This window comes from Monodon monoceros, unplaced genomic scaffold (assembly GCF_005190385.1).
Source record: "Monodon monoceros isolate NGI ecotype Baffin Bay Population unplaced genomic scaffold, NGI_Narwhal_1 Super_Scaffold_18, whole genome shotgun sequence".
Lineage (NCBI taxonomy): Eukaryota > Metazoa > Chordata > Mammalia > Artiodactyla > Monodontidae > Monodon > Monodon monoceros.
Genome location: NW_021703774.1, coordinates 27,237,535 through 27,265,509, shown reverse-complemented (window position 1 = coordinate 27,265,509; position 27,975 = coordinate 27,237,535). Strand labels below are relative to the sequence as shown.

Below are 27,975 nucleotides of genomic sequence, written 5' to 3'. Positions count from 1 at the left end.
AAGAAAGAAAGAAAGAAAGAAAGAAAGAAAGAAAGAAAGAAAGAAAGAAAGAAAGAAAGAAAGAAAGAAAGAAGAGAAAGAAAGGCGTGAACTCACAGAGAACAGCAAGAAGCAGCAGGTGGGTAAAATGGGTGATGGTGGTCAAAAGGTACAAAATTCTGAATGAAAACAGAAATCAACCACAGAAAGAAAAATGTGAAAAGAACAAACATGGGGAGACTAAACAACATGCTACTTAAAAATCAATGAGTCAACGATGAAATCAAAAAAGGAATCAGAAAATACTTCGAGGCAAACGAAAATGATAACACAATCTTACAAAATCTATGGGATACAGCAAAACAGTGTTAAGAGAAAAGTACATAGGGATACAGGCCTTCCTCAAGAAACAAGTAAAATCTCAAATAAACAACCTAACCTACCACCTAAAAGAATTAGAAAAAGAAGAACAAACAAAACCCAAAGTCAGCAGAAGACAAGAAATGATAAGATCAGAGATTGAATAAATAAAATAGATTAAAAAAACCCAGAAAAGATCAATAAAACCAAGAGCTGTTTATTTTGAAAAGATAAAATCGAAAAACCTCTAGCCAAGCACATCAAGAAGAAAAGAGAGAGGACCCAAATAAAGAAAATAAGAAATGAAAGAGATGTAACAACAACCAATACCACAGAAATACAAAAAATCAGAGAATACTATGAAGAGCTGTATGCCAAAACACTGGACAACCTAGAAGAAATGTACATCTCTAAAAACATACAGTCTGCCAAAACTAAGTCAAGAAGAAACAGATAATTTGAACACACCAATCACTAGATGTGAAAGAGAATGTGTCATTTTAAAATTCTGTCAAACAAAAATCCAGGACCAAACTGCTTCACTGGGGATTCTAACAAACAAACAAAGAAGAACTCATAACAATCCTTCTCAAACTATTCTGAAAAAATGAAAGAGGAGGGAACCCTTCCAAATTTATTCTATGAGGCCACCATCACCTGGATACCAAAACCAGACAAAGACATTACAAAAAAAAGAAAATTATAAGCCAATATCTTTGATAAATTTAGATGCAAAAATCTTCAACAAAATATTAGCAAACTGAATCCAACATGACATAAAAAGGACCATGCACCATGATCAACTCGGATTCATTCCAGGGCCAGAAGAATGGTTCAACATATACAAATCAATCAATGTGATATACCACATTAAAAAAAAGGAAAGGCAAAAACCACATGATCATCTCAATAGATGCAGAAAAAGTATTTGACAACATTCATTTATGATAAAAACGTTCACCAAAGTAGGTATAGAGGGAGGGGGAACATGTTTCAACATATTAAAGGCCATTTACAGCAAAACAACAGCCAACACAAAATGAACAGTTAAAAGCTGAAAGACTTCCCGCTAAATTCAGGAACAAGACAAGGATTCCCACTCTTACCATTTCTATTCAACATAGCATTGACAGTCTTAGCCACAGCAATCAGATAGGAAAAGAAATAAAAGGTATCCAAATTGGAAGGAAAGAGATAAAACTGTCATTAATTGCAGATGACATGATACTCAATATAGAGAACCCTAAAATTGCCACATAAAAACTATTAGAACTAATAAATGAATTCAGCAAGATAGCAGGATAAAAGACCAATATACACAAATTGGTTTCTTTACACTAATAATGATATATCAACAAGAAGAAGTAAAAAAAACAATCCCATTTGAAATGGTGTAAAAAAAAAAAAAATACCTAGGAAGAAACTTAACCAAGGAGATGAAGATCTATACATTGAAAACTATAAAACACTGATAAAGGAAACTGAAGATCATTCAATGATGAAATGGAATGCCCATGGATTGGAAGAATTAATATAATTAAAATGGCCATACTACCCATTAAATCTACAGATTTAATGCAATTCCTATCCAAATACCTATGACATTAGTCACAGAGCTAGAACAAATATTCCTAAAATTTATATGGAACAACAAAAGACCCCAAATTGCAAAAGCAATCTTGAGACAGAAGAACAGAGCTGGAAATATCATGCTCCCTGACATTAGACTACATTACAGAGCTACAGTAATTAAAACAGCATGGTACTGGAACAAAAACAAATATATAGCTCAGTGGTACGAAATAGAGAGTCCATAAATAAACCCATGCACCTACAGTCAATCTTTGACAGAGAAGGCAAGTATATAAGATGGAGAAAAGACAGTTTCTTCAACAAGTAGTGATGGGAAAGCTGGATACCTGTGTGTAAATCAGTGAAATTAGAACACTCCCTCACACCATATACAAGAATAAACTCAAAATGATTTAAACACCTAAATATAAGACAAGACATCATAAAAATCCTAGAAGAGAACATAGGCAAAACATTCTAGGACATAAATTGAAGCAATATTTTCTTAGGTCAATATGCAAAAACAAAAGAAATAAAAGCAAAAATAAAAAATGGGACCGAATTAAACTTAAAAGCTTTTGCACATCAAAGGAAACCATCAACAAAACAAAAAGACAACCTATCGAATGGGAGAAAAATATCTGCAAATGATGCTACCAACAAGGAGTTAATATCTAAAATATACAAGCAGATCATGGAACTCAATATTAACAAAGAAAACAATCCAATTAAAAAATGGGCAGAAGACCTAAGTAGACATTTCTCCAAAGAAGATGCACAACATAACTAATTATTAGAGAAATGCAAATCAAAATCACAATGAAGTATCACCTCACACCTGTCAGAATGACTATCATCATGAAGTCCACAAATAATACATGTTGGAGAGGGTATGGAAAAAGGGAACCCTCCTACATTGTTGGTGGGTATGTAAATTGGTGCAGCCACTATGGAAAACAGTATGGAGATGCTTTAAAAAACTAAAACCAGAGCTACCATATGAGCCAGCAATCCCACTCCTGGGCATATATCCAGAAAAGAGAAAGACTCTAATTCAAAAAGATACACGAACCTCAATGTTCACAGCAGCACTATTTACAATAGGCAAGACATGGAAATGACCCAAGTGCCCATCAGGAGATGGCTGGCTTAAGAAGATGTGGCATACACACACACACACACACACACACACACACACACAATGTATGTATGTATATGTGTGTGTATATATATATATATATATATATATATATACGCACACATACACACACAATGGAATATTACTCAGCCATAAAACAGAATGACATAATGCCATTTACAGCAACACGAATAGAGCTAGAGATTATTATACTTAGTTAAGTAAGTCAAAGACAAATACTATATGATATCACTTTTATGTGGAATCTAAAAAAAAAAATGAATCTATATACAAAACAGAAACAGACTCACAGACATAGAAGACAAACTTATGGTTATCACAGGGGAGGGACTAATTAGGAGTATGGGATTAACAGATTCAAACTACTATACATAAAATAGATAAGCAACAAGGTTTTACTGTATATCTCGGAATTATATTCAGTATCTTGTAATAACCTATAATGGAATATAATCAGGAAAAATAACTGAATCATTATGCTGTACACTTGAAACTAACACACTATTGTAAATCAAACATAATTTATAATATTTTAATTCTTCAATTTAATAAATAAATATATATATTTTAAAATACAAATTATAGTTATAAAATAAAGAATTCGTGGGGATTTAGTGTACAGAATGATAAATACAGTTAATAATACCATAATGTATATTTGAAACTTGCTAGAAGAATAAATCTTAAAAGGTCTGACCACAAAAAATAAAGCTTGTAACTACGTGTGGTGATGGATTTTAAGTAGAAGTATCGTAGTGATCATTTTAGTTTTATTATTGTAGTGTTTTAAAGTTATTAATAATGCTTTTCCATTCAATGATTACATAAAATCTATGCTAATAATCTATTCTATTCACCATTTTATTTAATAATAAAAAACTCAGAATATTGGGGGTAAATATCAAAAAGTATCACTACTGAAATTAGTGATATAGGTCACAAATAATATATAGTGAAAACATTATCCCAAACACACAAACACAGAATAAATATTTCGCTCTCAAAGGAATACAACAGATTCTAATAGTCAGAGGATATTACAAACTTTGAAACTTTTAATACTGTAAATAAATATCAATATACAGGTATTATTGTAGCTGTAGCCTACAATCAACATTTTGGTTATTTAATGGAATTTCTACACTTTAGTCATGTGCATGCGTGAACACACACACTTGTGGACACCATAAACAAAAATTTAATAATCAACTCTAGTAACCAGTTACCTTGGCAATAATAACTTCCTTCTTCAGAATCTTCATAGCATAGTATTTTCCACTTGCTTTCTCTCGAACCAAAATAACTTTCCCAAAAGTGCCTTTACCTAGTAGTTTCAAATAGTCAAAATCATTCATTGTCTGAAAAATACAAATGAAAATACATAATATGAAACATTTGATGCAATTTATTTGTAAACTTATATGTATATATTTGCATTATCTACTCAAAATCAAATTTTACCAACTTCTAAGCACACTTAAATGATGAAGAATCAGAATGGCATTGGCTTTCTCATAACCAATCATGGATGCTGGAAATAATTTAAGCAATTCTCAGATAGTGGAGACAATAATTTTAAACGTAGAATCTCACAACTACTCAAATTATTAGTAAGGGCAAAGGGAAAATAAAATCATTTTCACTCACTTCCAAGAACTCAAGTTTCTAAGGATTTAGTAGTGCCACTACTCCCAGACAATGTGACAATCAAAAATGTCCTCCACAAACATTTCCAAATATATCTAAGAGAAAAGGATTGAAGAGAGTGTTTGAGAATGTACTATATCAAAATAAGGATGGACTCCAAGAAAGAGAAAGATACATGTATAAGAAATGTTGAAAACAATTCTGGAGCCCAGTGCAAAGAAACAGAAGAACAACAGCAATATATCTTCTGAGAAAGCAACTGGTCCAATGCAGAAGAAGGAGTCATGGAACTCTAAGAATGTCTTTAATCTGCCTGTTTTCAGTTTCATTTCTCATTCCCATTTCTAAGTAGTAGGTGATTACCAGGATTTTGCCAAGCAGAATTACTATTGCTCCCCATAGCCCCCTCTATGAATGCTTTTCCTACTCTATTTATCCACAAACTTCCAAAATTTTGATAATGTTTCTCCACTAGTGTCCTTCCCTCATACAGCTTTTCATTTTTGTGGACTTGTCCCTTTTAAAAATTCCTCTGCTATTATTTTAATAGGCTTTTAGATGAAAGAGGAGGTATGCTCAGTTTATCATCTTAAATTTAAATTCAGTTTAGAGGGATTTAAAAATAACAATTTAAGGATCTGGGGTTTTATCCTACCAACAATCAGAAGTTATTGAAGATTTTTGTGCCTTTTTAGAAGTATTTCTTTCCTCTTTACCACCCATTTGAAGTAAATGTCAGAAATGTCTCAAACCGATGACCTCAGGTTCTACCTTAAGAAACTAGAAAAACAGCAAATTAAACCCAAAAGAATTAGAAGAAAAAAATAATAAAGATCAGGGCAGAAATCAATTAGGGACTTCCCCGGTGGTCCAGTGGTTAAGAATGCATGCTTCCATTGCAGGGGGTACGGGTTTGATCCCTGGTCAAGGAAGTGGATTCCTACATGCTGTGTGCATGGCACAATGCGGCCAAAAAAAAAAAAAAGAAAGAAAAGAAAAAAGAAATCAATTAAATTTTAAGAAGAAATAAAAGGAGACGAGGTAACGATGGCGGAGGAGTAGGAGGACGTGGAGTTCATCTCTCCCTACAAATGCATCAAGAATACATCTACAAATGGAACTAGTCTCACAGAGCTCAGGCTGAAAGTTAGCAGAGGACCTTGGTCACCTAAAAGGACAAGAAATCCCTATGTAACTGGGGAGGATGAAAGAAAGAAGAAGCAAAAAAGAAGAGAAGAGGTTGCCACATCTTGGGAAGCCCCTCACCGGCAGGGAGATCAGTTGGCACAGAAGGGGAGTTTCGGGGACTATTGGAAGAGAGTGCAGCACCCGGTCTGTGGCAGGCAGGACAGAGTGAGACCTACACAGATGGTCTGTGCCACAGCCCTGTGTGCCCCAGCCTGAGACGTGTGTCCCAGTGTGGAAAGGGGCTGGGTGCTGGAATATGGGGTTTGGGGAGCAAATCCAGGGAGAGGATTGCTGTTGGCTGTGAGGAGACAGCATGAGACGGGAGTGAGGAAATCCACAACTGGGAATGCTTGTGGAGGAAACTCAGACTGCCATAGCAGGAAAGGGCCATTGTTAAGTGACACAGAAGGGGAGGAGCTGCCATTGCAGTCTTTCTCCCCATGCACTGGTCCTTGCCTCCCTGGGCACTAAGAAGGGCCCCCAAGGGGGCCAGCTCTCTCACAGCCTCTGGCTTCCCTACGTGCCTCATCAATGCCAGGGAAGGCTCTCTTGCACCCATGGTCGAGCACTACAAAGGGCCACCGCCGGGGCCAACTATTTCATGCCCGCGGCCACTGGTTTCCCCATGCACCCATCGCCACCAGGGGTCCCGTGACTCTGGCTGCTACACAGCCTCCGAGCCCCCTCCTCGCCAGGGCAAACTCATATGCTCCAGGGCAGCCTCACAAGCAGACCCACATGCAGACGTGGGGTTGTAACCACAGGTAAGCCCCAGGGGACATCAACTAAGGAAGAAAAGCTGAAATCTCTCCTCATAGCTGTGCAAACTGTGAAATGACATCTCCAAGACTAGCCTTGTAAACTCAGAGCCTACAGAACATCTGAACAAACAAGCAGTGCTTCCACAGAAAACACACGCTTAGCTTTGGCAGCTGTAGATTCTGTTGGCACATACACATGTAGGTTGGGCCAGGCTAAGGATGGAGCATGCGCCATAGCACCAACAGTGGGTCCAGATACATGATTACTGCAATCCTGGGACCTGACTTCAGTGGATCTCTGTAAATTTAAGAAAACTGAAATCATATCAAGCATTTTTGCGACCACAACACTACGGGATTAGATATCAATTACAGGAAAAAAACTGTAAAAACCACAAACACATGGAGGCCAAACAATACATTACTAAATAACCAATGGACCACTGAAGAAATCAAAGAGGAAATAAAAACATATCTAGAGACAAACGATAATGAAAGAATGATGATCCAAAACCTATGGGGTGCAGCAAAAGCAGTTCTAAGAGGGAATTTTATAGCGATACAATCTTAACTCAGGAAACAAGAGAAATCTCAAGTAAACAATCTACCTTTACACCTAACACAACTCAACAAAAAAGGACAAACAAAACCTAAAGTTAGTAGAAGGAAAGAAATCATGAAGATCAGAGCAGAAATAAATGAAATAGAGACAAAGAAAACAAAAGCAAAGATCAATGAAACTAAAAGCTGGTTCTTTGAGAAGACTAACAAAATTGATAAACCTTTAGCCAGACTCATAAGGAAAAGAGGGAGAGGACTCAAATCAATAAAATTAGAAATGAAAAAGGAGAAGTTACAAATGACACCACAGAAATACAAAGGATCATAAGAGACTACTACAAGCAACTCTATGCCAATAAAATGGATAACCTAGAAGCAACAGACAAATCCTTAGAAAGGTACAATCTCCTAAGACTGAAACAGAAAGAAATAGAAAACATGAACAGACTAATCACAAGTACTGAAATTGAAACTGTGATTAAAAAACTTCCAACAAACAAAGGTCCAGGACCAGAAGGCTTCACAGGTGAATTCTATCAAATATTTAGAGAAGAGTTAACACTTATCCTTCTGAAACTATTCCAAACAATTGAAGAGAAGAGAACACTCCCAAACTTGCTCAACAACACCACCATCACCCTGATACCAAAAGCAGACAAAGATAACACAAAAAAAGAAAATTACAGGCCAATATCACTGATGAACATAGACACAAAAATCTTCAACAAAATATTAGCAAATCAAATTCAACAACACATTCAGAGGATCATAAAGATAGCAGACTACAAGGACATGGAGTTCGCATATCCTCACAACTAGGGCACCTACCATGTGGGGGACCATGGAAACCTAAGGGGACAGGAGGAACACCACAGCAACAGAGTAAGACGTGGGGGGGAGGGAGGAGGGAGGAGAAGTGGAGGCAGGATGGAACTGGAGCCTTGGAGGGGCGGCTGGGGGAGGGAAGGGGTTCCCACTCTTGGGAAGCCCACCCACAGTGAGGGGATCAACAAGGATGGCGAAAGACTGTCGGGAGAACAAAGGATTGGAAGGGAATGCAGCCAGTGTTTCCCCTGCCCACTTGGGCCCCAGAAAGCCTGCTGAGGTCCTAATCATCTGATCTCCGTGGTTCCCTCCAGCCATGCTGAGTATAAGCCCCGCCCCCACCCAGAACCTTACCTCTGCACTTCACACTCCAAGACCCCCTCCGACCAAGTTAGGCCTAAACCTTGCCCCCGCACCTCCACCAAGTGCCTTATCTCTGAACTCTGCACTCCGAGGCCCTCTCCAGCAGTGCTGAATATTCAGGTTGCATGGGTCCTGAGCCTAGGTCCCGCCCCCTGCCTAAACCTCGCTCTCAACTAAGACCCGCCCCACCCCCACAGCCAAGGCCTTTTCCAGCATTTTTTTTCTTTTTAAGGTTGTGGTTCCATTTTATTTTGTTGTTTCATTTTAATTTTTATTTTTTCAAATAAATTTTGAAATTTTTCTAATTTTATTTTATTCTTTATACATTGTTATTGTTCTGCTCATTTTGGATTTCTGCTCCCCACTTTTTTTTTCTGTTGTGGTTCTGTTTTACCTTGTTTTAGTTGTTTCACTTATATTTTTCTTTTTCCTAATATATTTTTTTCTAATTTTATTTTATTTTTTATTGTTTGTTTTTGTACTGCTCCTTTTTTTGAATTTTATTTATTTCTTTCTACAGCAGGTTCTTATTAGTTATCTATTTTATACATATTAGTGTATATATGCCAATCCCAATCTTCCAATTCATCCCACCACCACCAACCCCCACCAGCTGCTTTTCCCCCGGTGTCCATAACGTTTGTTCTCTACATCAGTCACTCTATTTGGTCCTTTTTTCTTCTTCTTCTCTTTTGCCACACCATGTGGTTTGAGGGATTTTAGTTCACAGGCCGGGGATCGGGCCTGAGCTCCTGTGGAGTGTGCGCCAAGCCCAAACCACCAGACTAACAGAGAACCTCAGACCACAGGAAATATTAATCAGAGTGAGGTCTCCCAGAAATCCTCATCTCAACACCAAGACCCAGCTCTAAACAAATGCCTGTAAACTCCAGTGCCGGGTGCCTTGGGACAAAAAGCCAGTAAGACAAGAACACAGCACCACCCAACAAAAAAAACAAGACGACAAAAAAATATGTTACAGAGGAAGGAAAAGGTAAAAACCTACAAGACCAAATAAATGAAGAGAAAATAGGCAAGCAATATGAAAAAGAATTCAGAGTAATGATAATAAAGATGATCCAAAATATCAACAATACAATGGAGGCACGGATCAAGGAAATACAAGATATGGTTAGCAAATACCAGGTACAACTAAAAAACAAACAGTGAACAACACAATAACTGAAATGAAAAATACACTAAAAGGAATCAATAGCAGAATAACTGACGCATTAGAAGGGATAAATGAGCGGGCAGACAGAATGGTGGAAATAACTTCTGAGGAGCAGAATAAAGAAAAGAGACTGAAAAGAACTGAGGACAGTCTCAGAGCATCTGGGACAACATTAAATTAACCAACATTCGAATTGTAGGGGTCCCAGAAGAAGAACAGAAAGAGAAAGGTTCTGAGAAAGTATCTGAAGAAATTAGAGTCGAAAACTTCCCTAACATGGGAAAGGAATTAGTCAATCAAGACCAGGAAGCGCAGAGAGTCCCATACTAAATAAATCCTAGGAGAAACACGGCAAGACACATATTAATCAAACTAACAACAATTAAATTCAAAGAAAAAGTATTAAAAACAGTAAGGAAAAAGCAACAAATAACATAGAAGGGAATCCCTATAAGGTTATCAGCTGATTTTTCAGCAGAAACTGCAAGTCAGAAGGGAGTGGCAGGATATATTTAAAGTGATGAAAGGGAAAAACCTACAAGAAAGATTACTCTACCCAGCAAGGATCTCATTCAGATTCAATGGAGAAATCAAAAGGTTTGCAGACAAGCAAAAGGTAAGAGAATTCAGCACCACCAAACCAGCTTTACGACAAATGCTAAAGGAACTTCTCTAGGCAGGAAATGCAAAAGAAGAAAAATACCCACTAAAACAAACCCCGAACAATTAAGAAAATGGTAACAGGAACATACATATCGATAATTGCCTTGAATGTAAACAGATTAAATGCTCCAAGCAAAAGACACAGGCTGGCTGAATGGATACAAAAACAGGACCCATATATGCTATCTACAAGAGACCCTCTTCAGACTGAAGGACACATACAGATTGAAAGTGAGGAGATGGAAAAAGATATTCCATGCAAAAGGAAATCAAAAGAAAGCTGGAGAAGCAATACTCATATCTGATAAAATAGACTTTAAAATAAAGATTGTTACAAGACATAAGGAAGGACACTACATAGCAATCAAGGGATCAATCTAAGAAGAAAACATAAAAAGTATAAATATTTATGCACTCAACATGGGAGCAACTCAATATATAAGGAAAATGCTAACAGCGAAAAAAGGAGAAAAAGACAGTAACACAATTATACTGAGAGACTTTAACACCCCACTAACACCAAAGGACACATCATCCAGCAACAAAATAAATAAGGAAAAACAAACTTTAAATCTCACCATAGACCAGATACACTTAATTGATATTTATAGTACATTCCACCCAAAAGAAGCAGAATACACTTTCTTCTCAAGTGCACACGAAAGGTTCTCCAGGATAGATCACACCTTGGGTAAGAAATCAAGCACTAGAAAATTTTTACCAATTGAAATCGTGTCAGACATCTTTTCTAAACACAACGATATGAGATTAGAAATCAAGTAGAGGAAAAAAACTAAAAAACACAAACACATGGAGGCAAAGAACTGCAAAGCTAAAAAACCAAGAGATCACTGAAGAAATCAAAGAGGAAATAAAAAAAATACATAGAGACAAAGGACAATGAAAACATGATGACACAAAACCTACAGAACTGAGAAAAAGCAGATCTAAAAAGGAAGCTTATAGCAATTCAAACTCACCTCAGGAAACAAAAAAATCTCAAATAAATAATCTAATCTTACACCTAAAGCAACTAGAGAAAGAAGAACAAGGAAAGCCCAAAGTCAGTAGAAGGAAAGAAATCATACAGATCAGAGCAGAAAAAAATGAAATAGAAATGAAGAAAATGATAGCAAAGATCAATAAAAACAAAAGTTGGTTCTTTGAGAAGATAAAAAAAAATTGATAAACCTTTAGCCAGACTCATCAAGAAAAAAGTGAGAGGACTCAAATCTATAAAATTAGAAATGAAAAAGAAGAAATTACAACTGACACTGTAGAAATATACAAAGGATCATAAGAGACTACTACAAGCAATTCTATGCAAATAAAATGGACAACCTGGAAGAAATGGACAAATTATTGGAAAGGTACAACATTCCAAGACTGAACCAGGAAGAAATAGAAAATATAAACAGACCAATCACAAGTAATGAAATTGAAACTGTGATTAAAAATCTTCCAACAAACAAAACTGCAGGACCAGATGGTTTCATAGGTGAATTCCATGAAACACTGAAAGAAGAGCTAACAACTAGGCTTCTGAAACTATTCCAAAAAGTTGCAGAGGAAGGAACACTCCCAAACTCGTTTAACAAATCCACCATCACCCTGATACCAAAACCAGAAAAAGATATCACAAAAAAAGAAAATTATGGACCAGTAACACTGATGAACATAGAAGCAAAAATCCTCAACAAAACACTAGCAAACAGAATCCAGCAACACATTAAAAGGTCATGCAACATGATCAAGAGGGTTTTATCCCAGGGATGCAACAATTCTTCAATATACGCAAATCAATCAATGTGATACACCATATTAACTAAAGAAAAACCATATAATCATCAATAGATGCAGAACAAGCTTTTGAGAAATTTCAACACCCATTTATGATAAAAATTCTCCAGAAAATGAGCATACAAGGAACCTACCTTAACATAATAAAGGCCATATATAACAAATACACAGCAAACATCATTCTCAATGGTGAAAAACTGAAAGCATATCCTCTAAGGTCACGAACAAAACAAGGATGTCCACTCTCACCACTATTATTCAACACAGTATTCAAAGTCCTAGACATAGCAATCGGAAGAAAAAGAAATAAAGGGAATACAAATCGGAAAAGAAGTAAAACTGTCACTGTTTGCAGATGACACAATCCTTTACATAGAAAATCCTAAAGATGCCACCAGAAAAATAGCAGAGCTAATCAGTGAATTGGGTAAAGTTGCAGGATACAAAAGTAATGCACAGAAATCTCTTGTATTCGTATGCACTATGAACAAAAGATCAGAAAAACAAATTAAGGAAACAATCACATTTACCATTGCAACAAAAAGAATAAAATACCTAAGGAGGCAAAAGACCTGTACTCCGAAAACTATAAAACACTTATGAAACAAATCAAAGATGGCAAAAACAAATGGAGAGATAAACCATGCTGCTAGATTGGAAGAATCAATATTATGAAAAGGACTATACTACCAAAAGTAATCTACAGGTTCAGTGTAATCTCCATCAAAATACCAAGGGCATTTTTCACAGAATTAGAACAAAATATTTTACAATTCGTATGGAAACACAAAAGACCCTGAATAGCCAAAGCAATCTTGAGAAAGAAACACGGAGCTGAAGGAATCAGGCTCCCTGACTTCAGACTACACTACAAAGCCACAGTAAACAAGACAGTGTGGTACTAGCACAAAAACAGAAATATAGATCAATGGAACAGGATAGAAAGCCCAGAGGTAAACCCACGCACATATGGTCACCTAATCTATGACAAAGGAGGCAAGAATATAAAATGGAGAAAAAAGTCCTCTTCAGTAAGTGGTGCTGGGAAAAGTGGACAACTACATATGAAAGAATGAAATCAGAACACTGCCTAACACCATGCACAAAAATAAACTCAAAATGGATTAAAGACCTAAATGTAAGACTGGACACTATAAAAGTTTTGGAGGAAAACATAGGCAGAACACTTTCTGACATAAATCACAGCAACATCTTTTATGACCCATCTCCTAGAGTAATGAAAAAAAACAAAAATAAGCAAATGTGACCTAATTAAACATAAAAAGCTTTTGCACAGCAAAGGAAACAATAAACAAGACAAAAAGACAACCCTCAGATTGTGAGAAAATATTTGCAAAAGAAGCAACAGACAAGGGATTAATCTCCAAAATATACAAACAGCTCATGCAGCTCAATAGACATTTCACCAAAGAGGACACACAGATGGCCAAGAGGCACATGAAAAGATGTTCAACAGCACTAATTATTAAAGAAATACAAATCAACATCACAATGAGGTATCACCTCACACCGGTTCAGAATGGCCATCATCAAAAAATCTACAAACAATAAATGCTGGAGAGGGTGTGGAGAAAAAGGAACACTCTTGCACTGTTGGTGGGAATGTAAATTGATATGGCCACTGTGGAGAACGGTATGGCAGTTCCTTAAAAAACTAAAAATAGAACTAGTATATGACCCAGCAATCCCACTACTGGGCATATACCTAGAGAAAACCGTAATTCAAAGAGTCACAGGGACTTACTTGGTGGCACAGTGGTTAAGAATCCACCTGCCAATGCAGGGGACACAGGTTCGATCCCTGGTCTGGGAGGATAACACATGCCATGGAGCACTAAGCCCGTTCACTGCAGCTACTGAAGCCTGCGCACCTAGAGCTCATGCTCCACAACAAAAGAAAACACCGCAATGAGAAGCCTGTGTTACGCAACAAAGAGCAGCCCCCGCTCACCACAACTAGAGAAAGCCCGTGCACAGCAACGAAGACCCAATGCAGCTAAAAATAAATAAATAAAATAAATTAATATTAAAAAAATGTCACATGTACCCCAATGTTCACTGCCGTACTACTTACAATAACCAGGACATGGAAACAACCTAAATATCTACCAACAGATGAAAACATAAAGAAGATGTGGTACATATATATAATGGAATATTACTCAGCCAGAAAAAGAAATAAAATTGGGTCATTTGTAGTGATGTGGATGGACCTACCATCTGTCATACACAGTGAAGTAAGTCAGAGAAAAACAAATATTGTATATTAACACATATATGTGGAATCTAGAAAAATGGTACACATGAACCTATTTGCAAGGCAGGAATAGAGACGCAGATGTAGAGAATGCACCTGTGGACACAGTGGGGGAAGGGGAGGGTTGGATGAATTGGAAGATTAGGCGTGACATAAATACACTACCACCTGTAAAATACAGACCTAGTGGGAACACACTGTGGAGCACATGGAGTTCAGCTCGGTGGTCTGTGATGACCTAGATGGGCACGATGCAGGTGATGAGGGAGGGAGGGGATACATATAGCTGTTTCACTTCATTGTACAGTAGAAACTAATACAACATTGTAAAGCAATTATATTCCAATTTAAAAAATTCGTTAAAAAATAAAAAGGATCATACACCATGATCAAGTGGGATTTATCCCAGGGATGCAAGGATTCTTCAACATGTGGAAATCAATCAATGTGATACAGAACATTAAGAAAATGAAGAATAAAAACCATATAATCATATCAATAGTTCAGAAAAGGCTTTTAACAAAATTCAACACCCATTTATGATAAAAACTCTCCAGTTAATGGGCACAGAGGAAACATACCTCAACATAATAAACGCCATATACGACAACTGCACAGCAAACATCATACTCAATGGTGAAAAACTGAACACATTTCCTCTAAGATCAGAAAAAAGACAAGGATGTGCACTCTTGCCACTTTTATTCAACATAGGTTTGGAAGTCCTAGCCAGGGAAATCAGAGAAGAAAAAGAAATAAAAGGAATCCAAATTGGAAAAGAAGAAGTAAAACTGTCACTGTTGAGAACTTCTGCTGCGAGTGCCCTTGTCCTCACGGTGAGACACAACCACCCTCCACCTGTGAAGGAGACCTTCCAACACTAGAAGGCTTTACTGGTCCTTGTCCTCACGATAAGACACAACTGGCCCCCACCTCTGCAGGAGACCCTCCAAAACTACCGGTCTGAGCCACGTGGATGAAAGGCTCTTGGTGCTGCAGCCAGGAGTCTATGCTGTGCCTCTGACGTGGGAGAGCCAACTTCAGGACACTGGTCCACAAGAGACCTCCCAGCTCCATGTAATATCAAACGGCAAAAATCTCCCAGAGATCTCCATCTCAACACCAGCACCCAGCTTCACTCAATGACCAGCAAGCTACAGTGCTGGACACCCTATGCCAAACAACTAGCAGGACAGGAACACAACACCACCCATTAGTAGAGAGGCTGCCTAAAATCATAATAAGGCCACAGACACCCCCAAAACACACCAGAAGACGTGGACCTGCCCACCAGAAAGACAAGATCCAGCCTCATACACCAGAACACAGGCACTAGTCCCCTCCACCAGGAAGCCTACACAACCCACTGAACCAACCTTAGCCACTGGGGGCAGACACTAAAAAAGACGGGAACTAAAAACCTGCAGCCTGCAAAAAGGAGACCCCAAACACAGTATGATAAGCAAAATGAGAAGACAGAAAAACACACAGCAGATGAAGGAGCAAGATAAAAACCCACCAGAGCTAACAAATGAAGAGGAAATAGGCAGTCTACCTGGAAAAGAATTCAGAATAATGATAGTAAAGATGATCCAAAATCTTGAAAATAGAATAGACAAAATGCAAGAAACATTTAACAAGGACCTAGAAGAACTAAAGAGGAAACAAACAACGATGAACAACACAATAACTGAAATTAAAAATACTCTAGAAGGGATCAATAGCAGAATAACTGAGGCAGAAGAACGGATAAGTGACCTGGGAGATAAAATAGTGGAAATAACTACTGCACAGCAGAATAAAGAAAAAGGAATGAAAAGAACTGAGGACGGTCTAAGAGACCTCTGGGACAACACTAAACGCACCAACATTCGAATTATAGGGGTTCCAGAAGAAGAAGAGAAAAAGAAAGGGACTTGAGAAAATATTTGAAGAGATTATAGTTGAAAACTTCCCTAATATGTGAAAGGAAATAGTTAATCAAGTCCAGGAAGCACAGAGAGTCACATACAGGAAAAATCCAAGGAGAAACATGCCAAGACACATATTAATCAAACTGTCAAAAATTAAATACAAAGAAAACATATTAAAAGCAGCAAGGGAAAACACCCAACATAGAGCACCTCAATATATAAGGCAAATAATAACAGCCATAAAAGGGGAAATTGACAGTAACACATTAATAGTAGGGGACTTTAACACCCCACTTTCACCAATGGACAGATCATCCAAAATGAAAATAAATAAGAAAACACAAGTTTTAAATGATACATTAAAAAAGATCAACTTAATTGATATTTATAGGACATTCCATCCAAAAACAACAGAATACACATTTTTCTCAAGTGCTCATGGAACATTCTCCAGGATAGATCATATCTTGGGTCACAAATCAAGCCTTGGTAAATTTAAGAAAATTGAAATTGTATCAAGTATCTTTTCCGACCACAATGCTATGAAACTAGATATCAATTACAGGAAAAGATCTGTAAAAAATACAAACACATGGAGGCAAAACAATACACTACTTAATAACGAAGTGATCACTGAAGAAATCAAAGAGAAAATCAAAAAATACCTAGAAACAAATGACAATGGAGACACGATGACCCAAAACCTATGGGATGCAGCAAAGGCAGTTCTAAGAGGGAAGTTTATAGCAATACAATCCTACCTTAAGAAAAAGGAAACATCTCGGATAAACTACCTAACCTTGCACCTAAAGCATTTAGAGAAAGAAGAAGAAAAAAACCCCAAAGTTAGCAAAATGAAAGAAATCATAAAGATCAGATCAGAAATAAATTAAAAAGAAATGAAGGAAACAAGAGCAAAGATTAACAAAACTAAAAGCTGGTTCTTTGAGAAGATAAACAAAATTGATAAACCATAAGCCAGACTCCTCAAGAAAAAAGGGAGAAGACTCAAATCAATAGAATTAGAAATGAAAAAGGAGAAGTAACAACTGACAATGCAGAAATACAAAACATCATGAGAGATTACTACAAGCAACTCTATGCCAATAAAATGGACAACCTGGAAGAAATGGACAAATTCTTAGAAATGCACAACCTGCCAAGACTGAATCAGGAAGAAATAGAAAATACGAACAGACCAATCACGAGCACTGAAATTGAAACTGTGATTAAAATTTTTCCAACAAACAAACGCCCAGGCCTAGACAGCTTCACAGGCAAATTCTATGAAACATTTAGAGAAGAGCTAACACCTATCCTTCTCAAACTCTTCCAAAATATAGCAGAGGGAGGAACACTCCCAAACTCATTCTATGAGGCCACCATCATTCTGATACCAATGCAGACCAAGATGTCACAAAGAAAGAAAACTACAGGCCAATATCACTGATGAACATAGATGCAAAAATCCTCAACAAAATACTAGCAAACAGAATCCGACAACACACTAAAAGGATCATACACCATGATCAAGTGGGGTTTATTCCAGGAATGCAAGGATTCTTCAATATATGCAAAATCAATCAACGTGATACACCATATTAACAAATAGAAGGAGAAAAACCATATGATCATCTCAACAGATGCAGATAAAGCTTTTGAGAAAATTCAACACCCATTTATGATAAAAACCCTGCAGATAGTAGGCATAGAGGGAACTTTCCACAACATAATAAAGGCCATATATGACAAACGCACAGCCAACATCATCCTCAATGGTGAAAAACTGAAACCATTTCCACTAAGATCAGGAACAAGACAAGGTTGCTGACTCTCACCACTCTTATTCAACATAGTTTGGAAGTTTTAGCCACAGAAATCAGAGAAGAATTAGGAAATAAAAGGAATCCAAATCGGAAAAGAAGTAAATCTGTCACTGTTTGCAGATGACATAATACTCTACAGAAAGAATGCTAAAGATGGTACCAGAAAAATACTAGAGCTAATCAATGAATTTGGTAAAGTAGCAGGATACAAAATTAATGCACAGAAATCGCTGGCATTCCTATACACTAATGATGAAAAATCTGAAAGTGAAATCAAGAAAACACTCCCATTTACCATTGCAACAAAAAGAATAAAATACCTAGGAATAAACCTACCTAAGGAGACAAAACACCTGTTTGAAGAAAACTATAAGACACTGATGAAAGAAATTAAAGATGATACAAACAGATAGAGAGATATACCATGTTCTTGGATTGGAAGAATCAACACTTTGAAAATGACTCTACTAATCAAAGCAATCTACAGATTCAATTCAATCCCTATCAAACTACCATTGGCATTTTTCACAGAACTACAACAAAAAACTTCACAATTTGTATGGAAACAAAAAAGATCCCGAATAGTCAAACCAATCTTGAGAACAAAAAACGGAGTTGGAGGAATCAGGCTCCCTTGACTTCAGACTATACTACAAAGCTACAGTAATCAAGACAGTATGGTACTGGCACAAAAACAGAAAGATAGATCAATGTAACAGGATAGAAAGCCCAGAGATAAACCCATGCACATATGGTCACCTTGTCTTTGATGAAGGAGGCAGGAATGTACAGTGGAGAAAGGACAGCCTCTTCAATAAGTGGTGCTGGGAAGACTGGACAGGTACATGTAAAAGTATGAGAGTAGAACACTCTCTAACACCATACACAAAAATAAGCTCAAAATGGATTAAAGACCTAAATGTAACGCCAGAAGCTCTCAAACTCTTAGAGAAAAATGACACAAATCACAGCAAGATCCTTTTTGACCCATCTCCTAGAGAAATGGAAATAAAAACAAAAATAAACAAATGGGACCTAATGAAACTTCAAAGTTTTTGCACAGGATAGGAAACCATAAACAAGATCAAAAGACAACTCTCAGAATGGGAGAAAATATTTGCAAATGAAGCAACTGACAAAGGATTAATCTCCAAAATTTACAAGCAGCTCATGCAGCTGAATACCAAAAAGACAAACAACCGAATCCAAAAATGGGCAGATGACCTAAATAGACATTTCTCCAAAGCAGATATACAGATTGGCAACAAACACATGAAAGAATGCTCAACATCATTAATCATTAGAGAAATGCACATCAAAACTACAATGAGATATCATCTCACACCAGTCAGAATGGTCATCATCAAAATATCTAGAAACAATAAATGCTGGAGAGGGTGTGGGGAAAAGGGAACACTCTTGCACTGCTGGTGGGAATGTGAATTGGTACAGCCACTATGGAGAACAGTATGGAGGTTCCTTAAACAAGTAAAATAGAACTACCATATGACCCAGCAATCCCACTACTGGGCATATACCCTGAGCAAACCATAATTCAAAAAGAGTCATGTACCAATATGTTCATTGCAGCTCTATTTACAATAGCCAGGACATGGAAGCAACCTAAGTGTCCATCATCGGATGAATGGAATAAGAAGATGTGGCACATATATAAAATGGAATATTACTCAGCCATAAAACGAAACGAAACTGAGTTATTTGTTGTGAGGTGGATGGACCTAGAGTCTGTCATACAGAGTGAAGTAACTCAGAAAGAGAAAGACAAATACCGTATGCTAACACATATATATGGAATCTGCAAAAGAAAAAAATGTCATGAAGAACCTAGGGGTAAGACAGGAATAAAGACACAGACCTAACAGAGAATGGACTTGAGGATATGGGGCAGGGGAAGGGTAAGCTGTGACAAAGCGAGAGAGTGGCATGGACATATATACACTACCAAACGTAAAATAGATAGCTAGTGGGAAGAAGCCGCATAGCACAGGGAGATCAGCTCGGTGCTTTGTGACCACCTAGAGGGGTGGGATAGGGAGCGTGGGAAGGAGGGAGATGCACGAGGGAAGAGATATGGGAACATATGTATATGCATTACTGATTCACTTTGTTATAAAGCATAAACTAACACACCATTGTAAAGCAATTATACTCCAATAAAGATGTTAAAAAAATAAAACTGTCACTGTTTGCATGATACATCAAAAATCCTAAAGATGCTACCAGAAAATTAATAGAACTAATCAATGAATTTGGTAAAGTTGCAGGTCACAAAACTCATACATAGAAATCTGTTGCATTTCTATATACTAAAGACAAAGATCAGAAAGAGATTTTAACAAAACAATCCCATTTACCATTGCATCAAAAAAGAATAAAATATCTAGGAATAAACCTACCTAAGGAGACAAAAGACATGAAGTCTGAAAACTCTAAGACGCTGATGAAAGAAACTGAAGACACTGCAAACCATTGGAAAAAGAGACCGTGTTCTTGCAGTGGAAGAATCAATATGGTCAAAATGACTATACTGTCCAAGGCAATCTACAGATTCAATGTAATTCCTATCAAATTATCAATGGCATTTTTCAAAGAATTAGAACAAAAAATTTTAAAATTTGTATAGAAACAGAAAAGACCATGTATAGCCAAAACAATCCCAAGAAAGAAAAACGGTGCTGGGAGAATCAGGCTATCTGACTTCAGACTGTACTACAAAGCTACAGTCATCAAAGCAGTATGGTACTGTCACAAAAACACAGAAATATAGATCAATGGAACAGGATAGAAAGTACAGAGATAAACCACACACCTATATTCACCTAATCTATGACAAAGGAGGCAAGAATACACAATGGAGGAATTCTCAATAAGAGGCACTGGGAAAACTGGAAAACTAGATGTAAAAGAATGAAATTAGAACATTCTCTAACACCATACACAAAAATAAATCCAAATGCATTAAAGACCTAAATGTAACACCAGATACTATAAAACTCTTAGAGAAAAACATGGGCAGAACACTCTCTGACATAAATGGCAGCAACGGCTTTTTTGATCCACCTCTGAAAGTTATGAAAATAAAAACAAAAATAAATGTGATCTAATTAAACATAAGAGCTTTTTCACAGCAAAGGAAACCATAAACAAAACGAAAAGAAAACCCATAGAATGGAAGAAAATATCTACAAACGAAGCAACGGACAAGGGATTAATCTCCAAAGTATACAAAGAGCTCATACAGCTCAGTATCAAAAAAACAAACCCATTTAAAAAATGGGCCAAAGATCTAAACAGATATTTCTCCAAAGAAGACATACAAATGACCAAGAGACACATGAAAAGTTGCTCAACATCACTTATTATTAGAGAAATGCAAACCAAAAGTACAATGAGGTACCACCTCACACGGGTCAGAATGGCCATCATTAAAAAACTTAGAAAGAATAAATGCTGGAGAGGGTGTGGAGAAAATGGAACCCTCTTGCACTGTTGGTGGGAATGTAAACTGGTACAGCCACTATGGAGAACAGTACGAAGATTCCTTAAAAAACTAAAAATAAAGCTACCATAGGATCCAGCAATCCCATTCCTGGGCATATACCCAGAGAAAACCATAATTCGAAAAGATACAGGCACCCCAGTGTTCACTGCATTACTATTTACAACAGCCAGGACATGGAAGCAACCTAAATATCCATAAATGGAGGAATGGATAAGGAAGAGGTGGTTCATATATACAATGGAATATTACTCAGCCATAAGAAAGAATGAAATAATGCCACTTTCAGAGACATGGTTGGATCTAGAGTTTGTCATACTGAGTGAAGTAAGTCAGAGAAAACAATACCATATGATATCATTTATATGTGGAATCTAAAGAAATGGTACAAATGAACCCATTTACAAAATAGAAGTTGAGTCACAGATGTCAAAAATTAACTTGTGGTTATCGGGGGGAAGGGAGGGAAAGGGATAAATTGGGAGATTCAAATTTGACATATACATACCATATATAGAACAGATAAATAATAAGAACCTGAAGAAGAGCACAGGGAACTCTATTCAGTACTTTATAATGACCTATGTGGGAACAGAATCTAAAAAAGAGTGGATATATGTATATGCATAACTGACTCTGCTTTACAGCAGAAACTAACACAACATTGTAAATCAACTATACTCCAATTTAAAAAAATGAAAAAAAAAATAAGAAGAATGAAAAACTGATGTAACCAAAAGCTTGTTCTTTGAGAAAATCAATAAAATTGACACATCTCTAGCCAGATTATTCAGGAAAAGAAAGCAAGAGGATGCAAATAACCAATATCAGGAATGAGAGGGTAACATCATTACAGTTTCTACAGATACTGAAAAGATCCCAAGGGAGTATTATAAACAACTTTATGTTCATAAAATCAACAACTTATATGAAGTGAACAAATTCCTTGAAAGGTTCAAATTCAAAGGTTACTCAAGAAGAAATACGTAACTTGAACATCCTATATCTATCAAGGAAATTGAATTTGTGGTAAAAAACCTTTCAACAAGAAAACTAGGACCAGATGGTTCACTGGTGAATAACTCTGTAGATACATGTAAAAATTCTAAAAATTTTAGAAATGAATGCCTTCACTCCTTTTCAATAATATTTGCTATCTATAATCTTGGTAATTTTTCCAAATGTCAAGTTACACTATCTTAATCATTCAGTAGCATCTCTAATTCAAAGAAAAGTAGCAAGAGATAGGGAAAATAACCAAGTATATTTATTAATTCAACTAAAACCCAAAGATGTCACTCTAAATATACAGAATAGAGTTAACAGAACTAGTGTTATTTGAACAAACAGTGGGTAATACTAAGTAATTTCATTTTCATTAACAAGTTTTTAAAAATCAAGTAATACTATATTACCACAAAGCTCTTTGTGCTAGGTAGTCTCCAAAAATGGCAGACACTAATTCCTCCAGCCCCGACTCCCTGTATGTACATGCCATTCCTCCCATGAAGAAGTGGAGTCAACTTTCCCTCTCCCTGGGCTTGCTTTGTGTCCAGCTTTAAACACAAAATACCATCAAAGTGATAGAGTGCCAGTTCCGGACTTAGCCTTTAAGTCTGGGAGCGTATGCTTTCTCCCTCTTGGAAAAGTTTCATTCTTAAAAGTCAGCTCTCATGCTGTAAGGAAGTCCAGGCTATCTGCTGAAGAGAAAGGCCATATGGAGAGGCCCTGGAATATGAGACATCATATGAAGAGAGAGCTTACTGGAGGAGAACCAAAAATCCAGACATGGGAGAACGGCTTTCATGGATTTTCCAGCCCAGTCCATGTGCCAGCTGAATGCAGCTGCTTGAAAAGTCCAACTGAGACCAGCAGAATTGCCCAGGCAAACCACAAAATCAGAAGAAATTATATACTGTCATTGTTTTAAGATATTAAACTTGGGAACTTTACTTCACAGCAGTGAAGAACTGAGAGACATTATTCTCATAAATAAGCCATAATGTTATTTTTATTGCTCACAACTTCATTTGAACAGTAATCACCTAATTTTATATCTAAAAACACTGGAAAATGATACTTGCTGTGTCCCATTACTAAATATCATATAAACTGAAAATGAATTCTGGGGATAAAAATTAGAAAATAAGCTGTAAATTGCTTTATGACATTTTCACATGAAAAGCAATATATAATAATGAAATAGTACTATATTCTTTAAGGATTGTAATTCTTAGAGACAAGGAGGTTTTAAAAAAGGATGACAGACTTAACACTAAATTTCATAGCTTCTGTCAGTATGTCAATCTTAAAAAAAAAAGAGGAATTTACATGGAAACTTATATTACTAACAAAAATTTACATTACTATATAAAATTTATATTACTATATGATAAAATCAGAACCATTTATCATATCTATTTTGATAAAACTTTGGAAAATTTAAAAATTATCTTTGATACCAAATGTTCATCTTCAGTGCGGTATACACGGTGATTATCTAGTCTTTACAAATGAAATGTAAACTATTTTCCTCTTTTGGATGGTGTTAAGGGAAAAGATACAATAAGATTTTAATTAAAAATAAGAGCATAACATACTATTTACAATAGCCAAGATATACAAGCAAACTAAGTGTCCATCAACACATGAATGGATAAAGATATGATACACACACACACACACACACACACACACACACACACACACACACACAATGGAATATTACTCAGCCATGAAAAAAAGAATGAAATAATGCCATTTGCAACAACGTGGATGGACCTAGAGATTATCATACTAAGTGAAGGTAAGTCAGAGAAATACAAATATTACATCACTTATATGTGGAAACTTTTTAAAAAGTACAAATGAATTATTTCCAAAACAGAAACAGACTCACAGACATAGAAAACAATCTATGGTTACCAAAGGGGAAAGCAACACAAATTGTAAATCAACTAACACAATACCGTATATCAGCTACACTTCAATAAAAAAAGTTTAAAAATATGAGCTGAAACTAGTGCAATATTGTAAATCAACAATATTTCAATAAAAAAAAATTTTTTTAAGAGCATAAGACACTCTCCAGAAAAATTAACCCTCTAAAACCCAAACGTAAGAATTTATTAGGGAAATATTTTACAGAGTTATACTCTTTCTTTTACATAATCTCTAACATATCAACGTGGCTGTTTTAGGTTAAGAGATGCATGTGCATATACAAAAAGTGCTTAATAAGTATATTCAAATCACACACACTAGAATGTAAGAAAAAGATTGTCTAGCCCCCAAATTAGGTTACAAATATTTATATATAATTGAAGAGGAATACAAAGAAAAAAATACAATGGTTTTAGCATATTTGGTCAAAAAAGATTAATTCCACATATATTTACAATGTAAGAGATAAACCAAATAAGGCCCACAGAGTGAAAGGAGGCTTTCAAGAAGTTCACCTCTCTGCCTGCTTCCTCTAGTGCTTTTGCCCAAGGAAGGGGAAGCTCTAATCTTATCAGTCAACTTCTACAACACATTATGCTGCTCCTCCCTCTGAGTAGGAAGTGAGAGATCACTTGATTTCAGCAGGTCTGTTCTTTTATTCCTCTCCTCTGTATGCTACCCATTGTTATCAGTTATGGTAGTCAGGCAGTAAGAAAATTCCAAGAACTGGAATCAGACATAATTGGAATATAGGAGGTACTGATTATACTTCTTACGTAAGTCATGAGATGATAAACAGCTGCTCCCAGAAAGGCCTACATTGGTTACTTGAAAACTAAGCAGAATTTTTATTCCCATTTGACTGTTAATCCTTTTATGCTGTGCCGCTTCACATAGATGACAGGGTATAGATAATGGCAGCTTGGCAGACCAAGATTAAGCATTCCTGCGTCCTCTAGTCCAGCAGACCCCAACCTTCATTTTTGTGTAATTGTTTCGTGGAAGACAATTTTAACACGGACTGAGGGTGGGAGGGATGGTTGAGGCAGTAATGCAAGAGATGGGGAGCAATGGGGAGCGACACATGAAGCTTCACTCGCTCACCCGCTGCTCACCTCCTGCTGTGCGGCCTGGCGGGGGCGGGGGTGTGTGTGGATGAGGGGCGGTTGGGGACCACTGCTCTAATCAAATTCCTTTGAAAAATCATCTTTAATTTAAACAAAGATTAGCACTTGAATCTGGTTGCAAGGCCGTTGCCTCTTCTCTCCACCACCAGTATTCTTCCCTCTCCAAGAGTTTCAAGCTGCAGAGCAGACACTATGGCAATACTCTACCACATCTGTCGGATCAATGTAACAGAGAGCAGTTAAGACAATTCTCAGCATAGCTACCATAATCAGTAGGTATTTTCTTCATCCTAGTGCCCATTTGTCAAAAAGTGAACAAAGAAGAAAATATATTCTGTAAATTATGAGAAGGATATTCATTTTTTTAAAACATCTTTATTGGAGTATAATTGCTTTACAATGGTGTGTTAGTTTCTGCTATATAACAAAGTGAATCAGCTTTACATAAACGTACATCCCCATATCTCTTCCCTCTTGTGTCTCCCTCCCACCCACCCTATGCCCCCTGCAAGTGGACACAAAGCACCAAGCTGATCTCACTGTGCTATGCGGCTGCTTCCCACTAGCTAGCTATTTTACATTTGGTAGTATATATATGTCCATGCCACTCTCTCATTTGTCCCAGCTTACCCTTCCTCTTCCCCATTTCCTCAAGCCCATTATCTACGTCTGTGTCTTTATTCCTTCCTGTCCTGCCCCTAGGTTATACAGAACCATTTTTTAATTTTTTTTTTAGATTCCATATACATGTGTTAGCATACGGTATTTGTTTTCTCTTTCTGTCTTACTTCACTCTTGTATGACACATTCTAGGTCCAACAAGCTCACTACAAATAACTCAATTTCGTTTCTTTTTATGGCTGAGTAATATTCCATTGTATATATTTGTCACATCTTCTTTATCCATTCATCTGTCGATGGACACTTAGGTTGCTTCCATGTCTTGGCTATTGTAAATAGAGCTGCAATGAACATTGTGGTACATGACTCTTTTTGGATTATGGTGTTCTCAGGGTATATGCCCATTAGTGGGATTGCTGGGTCAAATGGTAGTTCTATTTTTAGTTTTTTAAGGAACCTCCATACTGTTCACCATACTGGCTCTATCAATTTACATTCCCACGAGGAGTGCAAAATGGTTCCCTTTTCTCCACACCCTCACCCTCTCCAGCATTTACTGTTTGTAGATTTTTTGATGATGGCCATTCTGACTATGTAAGGTGATACCTCATTGTGATTTTGATTTGCATTTCCTAATGATTAGTGATACTGGGAATCCTTTCATGTGTTTACTGGGAATCCTTTCATGTGTTTGCTGGCAATCTGTATATCTCCTTTGGAGAAATGTCTATTTACGTCTTCTGCCCACTTTTGGATTGGGTTGTTTGTTTTGATATTGAGCTGCATGAGCTGCCTGTGTATTTTGCAGATTAATTCTTTGTCAGCTGCTTCGTTTGCAAATATTTTCTCCCATTCTGAGGGTTGTCTTTTCATCTTGTTTATGTTTTCCTTTGCTTTGCATAAGTTTTAAGTTTCATTAGGTCCCATCTTTTTATTTTTGTTTTTATTTCCATTTCTCGGTGAGGTGGGTCAAAAAAGATCTTGCTGTGATGTTATGTCTTAGAGTGTTCTGCCTGTTTTCCTCTAAGAGTTTGATAGTGCCTGGCCTTACATTTAGGTCTTTACTCCATTTTGAGTTCATTTTTGTGTAAGGTATTAGGGAGTGTTATAATTTCATTCTTTTACATGTACCTGTCCAGTTTTTCCAGCACCACTTATTGAAGAGGCTGTTTTTTCTCCATTGTATATTCTTACCTCCTTTATCAAGATAAGGTGACCATTTGTGTGTGGGTTTATCTCTGGGCTTTCTATCCTGTTCCATTGACCTATATTTCTGTTTTTGTGCCAGTACCATACTGTCTTGATTACTGTAGCTTTGTAGTAGTGTCTGAAGTCAGGGAACCCGATTCCTCCAGCTCCAGGTTTCTTTCTCAAGATTGTTTTGGCTATCTGGGGTCTTTTGTATTTTCATACAAATTGTGAAATGTTTTGTACTAGTTCTGTGAAAAATGCCATTCATAGTTTGATAGGGATTGCACTGAATCTGTAGATTGCTTTGGGTAGTATAGTCATTTTCACAATTGTTGATTCTTCCAATCCAAGAACATGGTATATCTCTCCATCTGTTTGTATTTAATTTATTTCATCAGTGTCTTATAGTTTTCTGCATACAGGTCTTTTGTCTCCTTAGGTAGGTTTATTCCTAGGTATTTTATTCTTTTTGTTGCAGTGGTAAATGGGAGTGTTTCCTTAATT

The 27,975-nt window shown here is 36.7% G+C and overlaps 1 protein-coding gene across 11 annotated transcripts in view; it reads right to left on the bottom strand.

Annotated features, from left to right (window-relative positions):
- The window catches only part of AKT3 (AKT serine/threonine kinase 3), a 386,997-nt gene that overhangs the window by 151,172 nt on the left and 207,850 nt on the right, over nucleotides 1-27,975 (bottom strand). For all 11 annotated transcript variants that reach the window (XR_003794278.1, XM_029227101.1, XM_029227105.1 and 8 more), the window contains one exon: nucleotides 4,297-4,428. Coding sequence is in view for 10 of the 11 variants with exons in the window: in XM_029227101.1 (XP_029082934.1) it covers nucleotides 4,297-4,428 (132 nt within the window). In the remaining variant the exon portion in view is untranslated. The remainder of the gene's footprint in view (nucleotides 1-4,296; nucleotides 4,429-27,975) is intronic.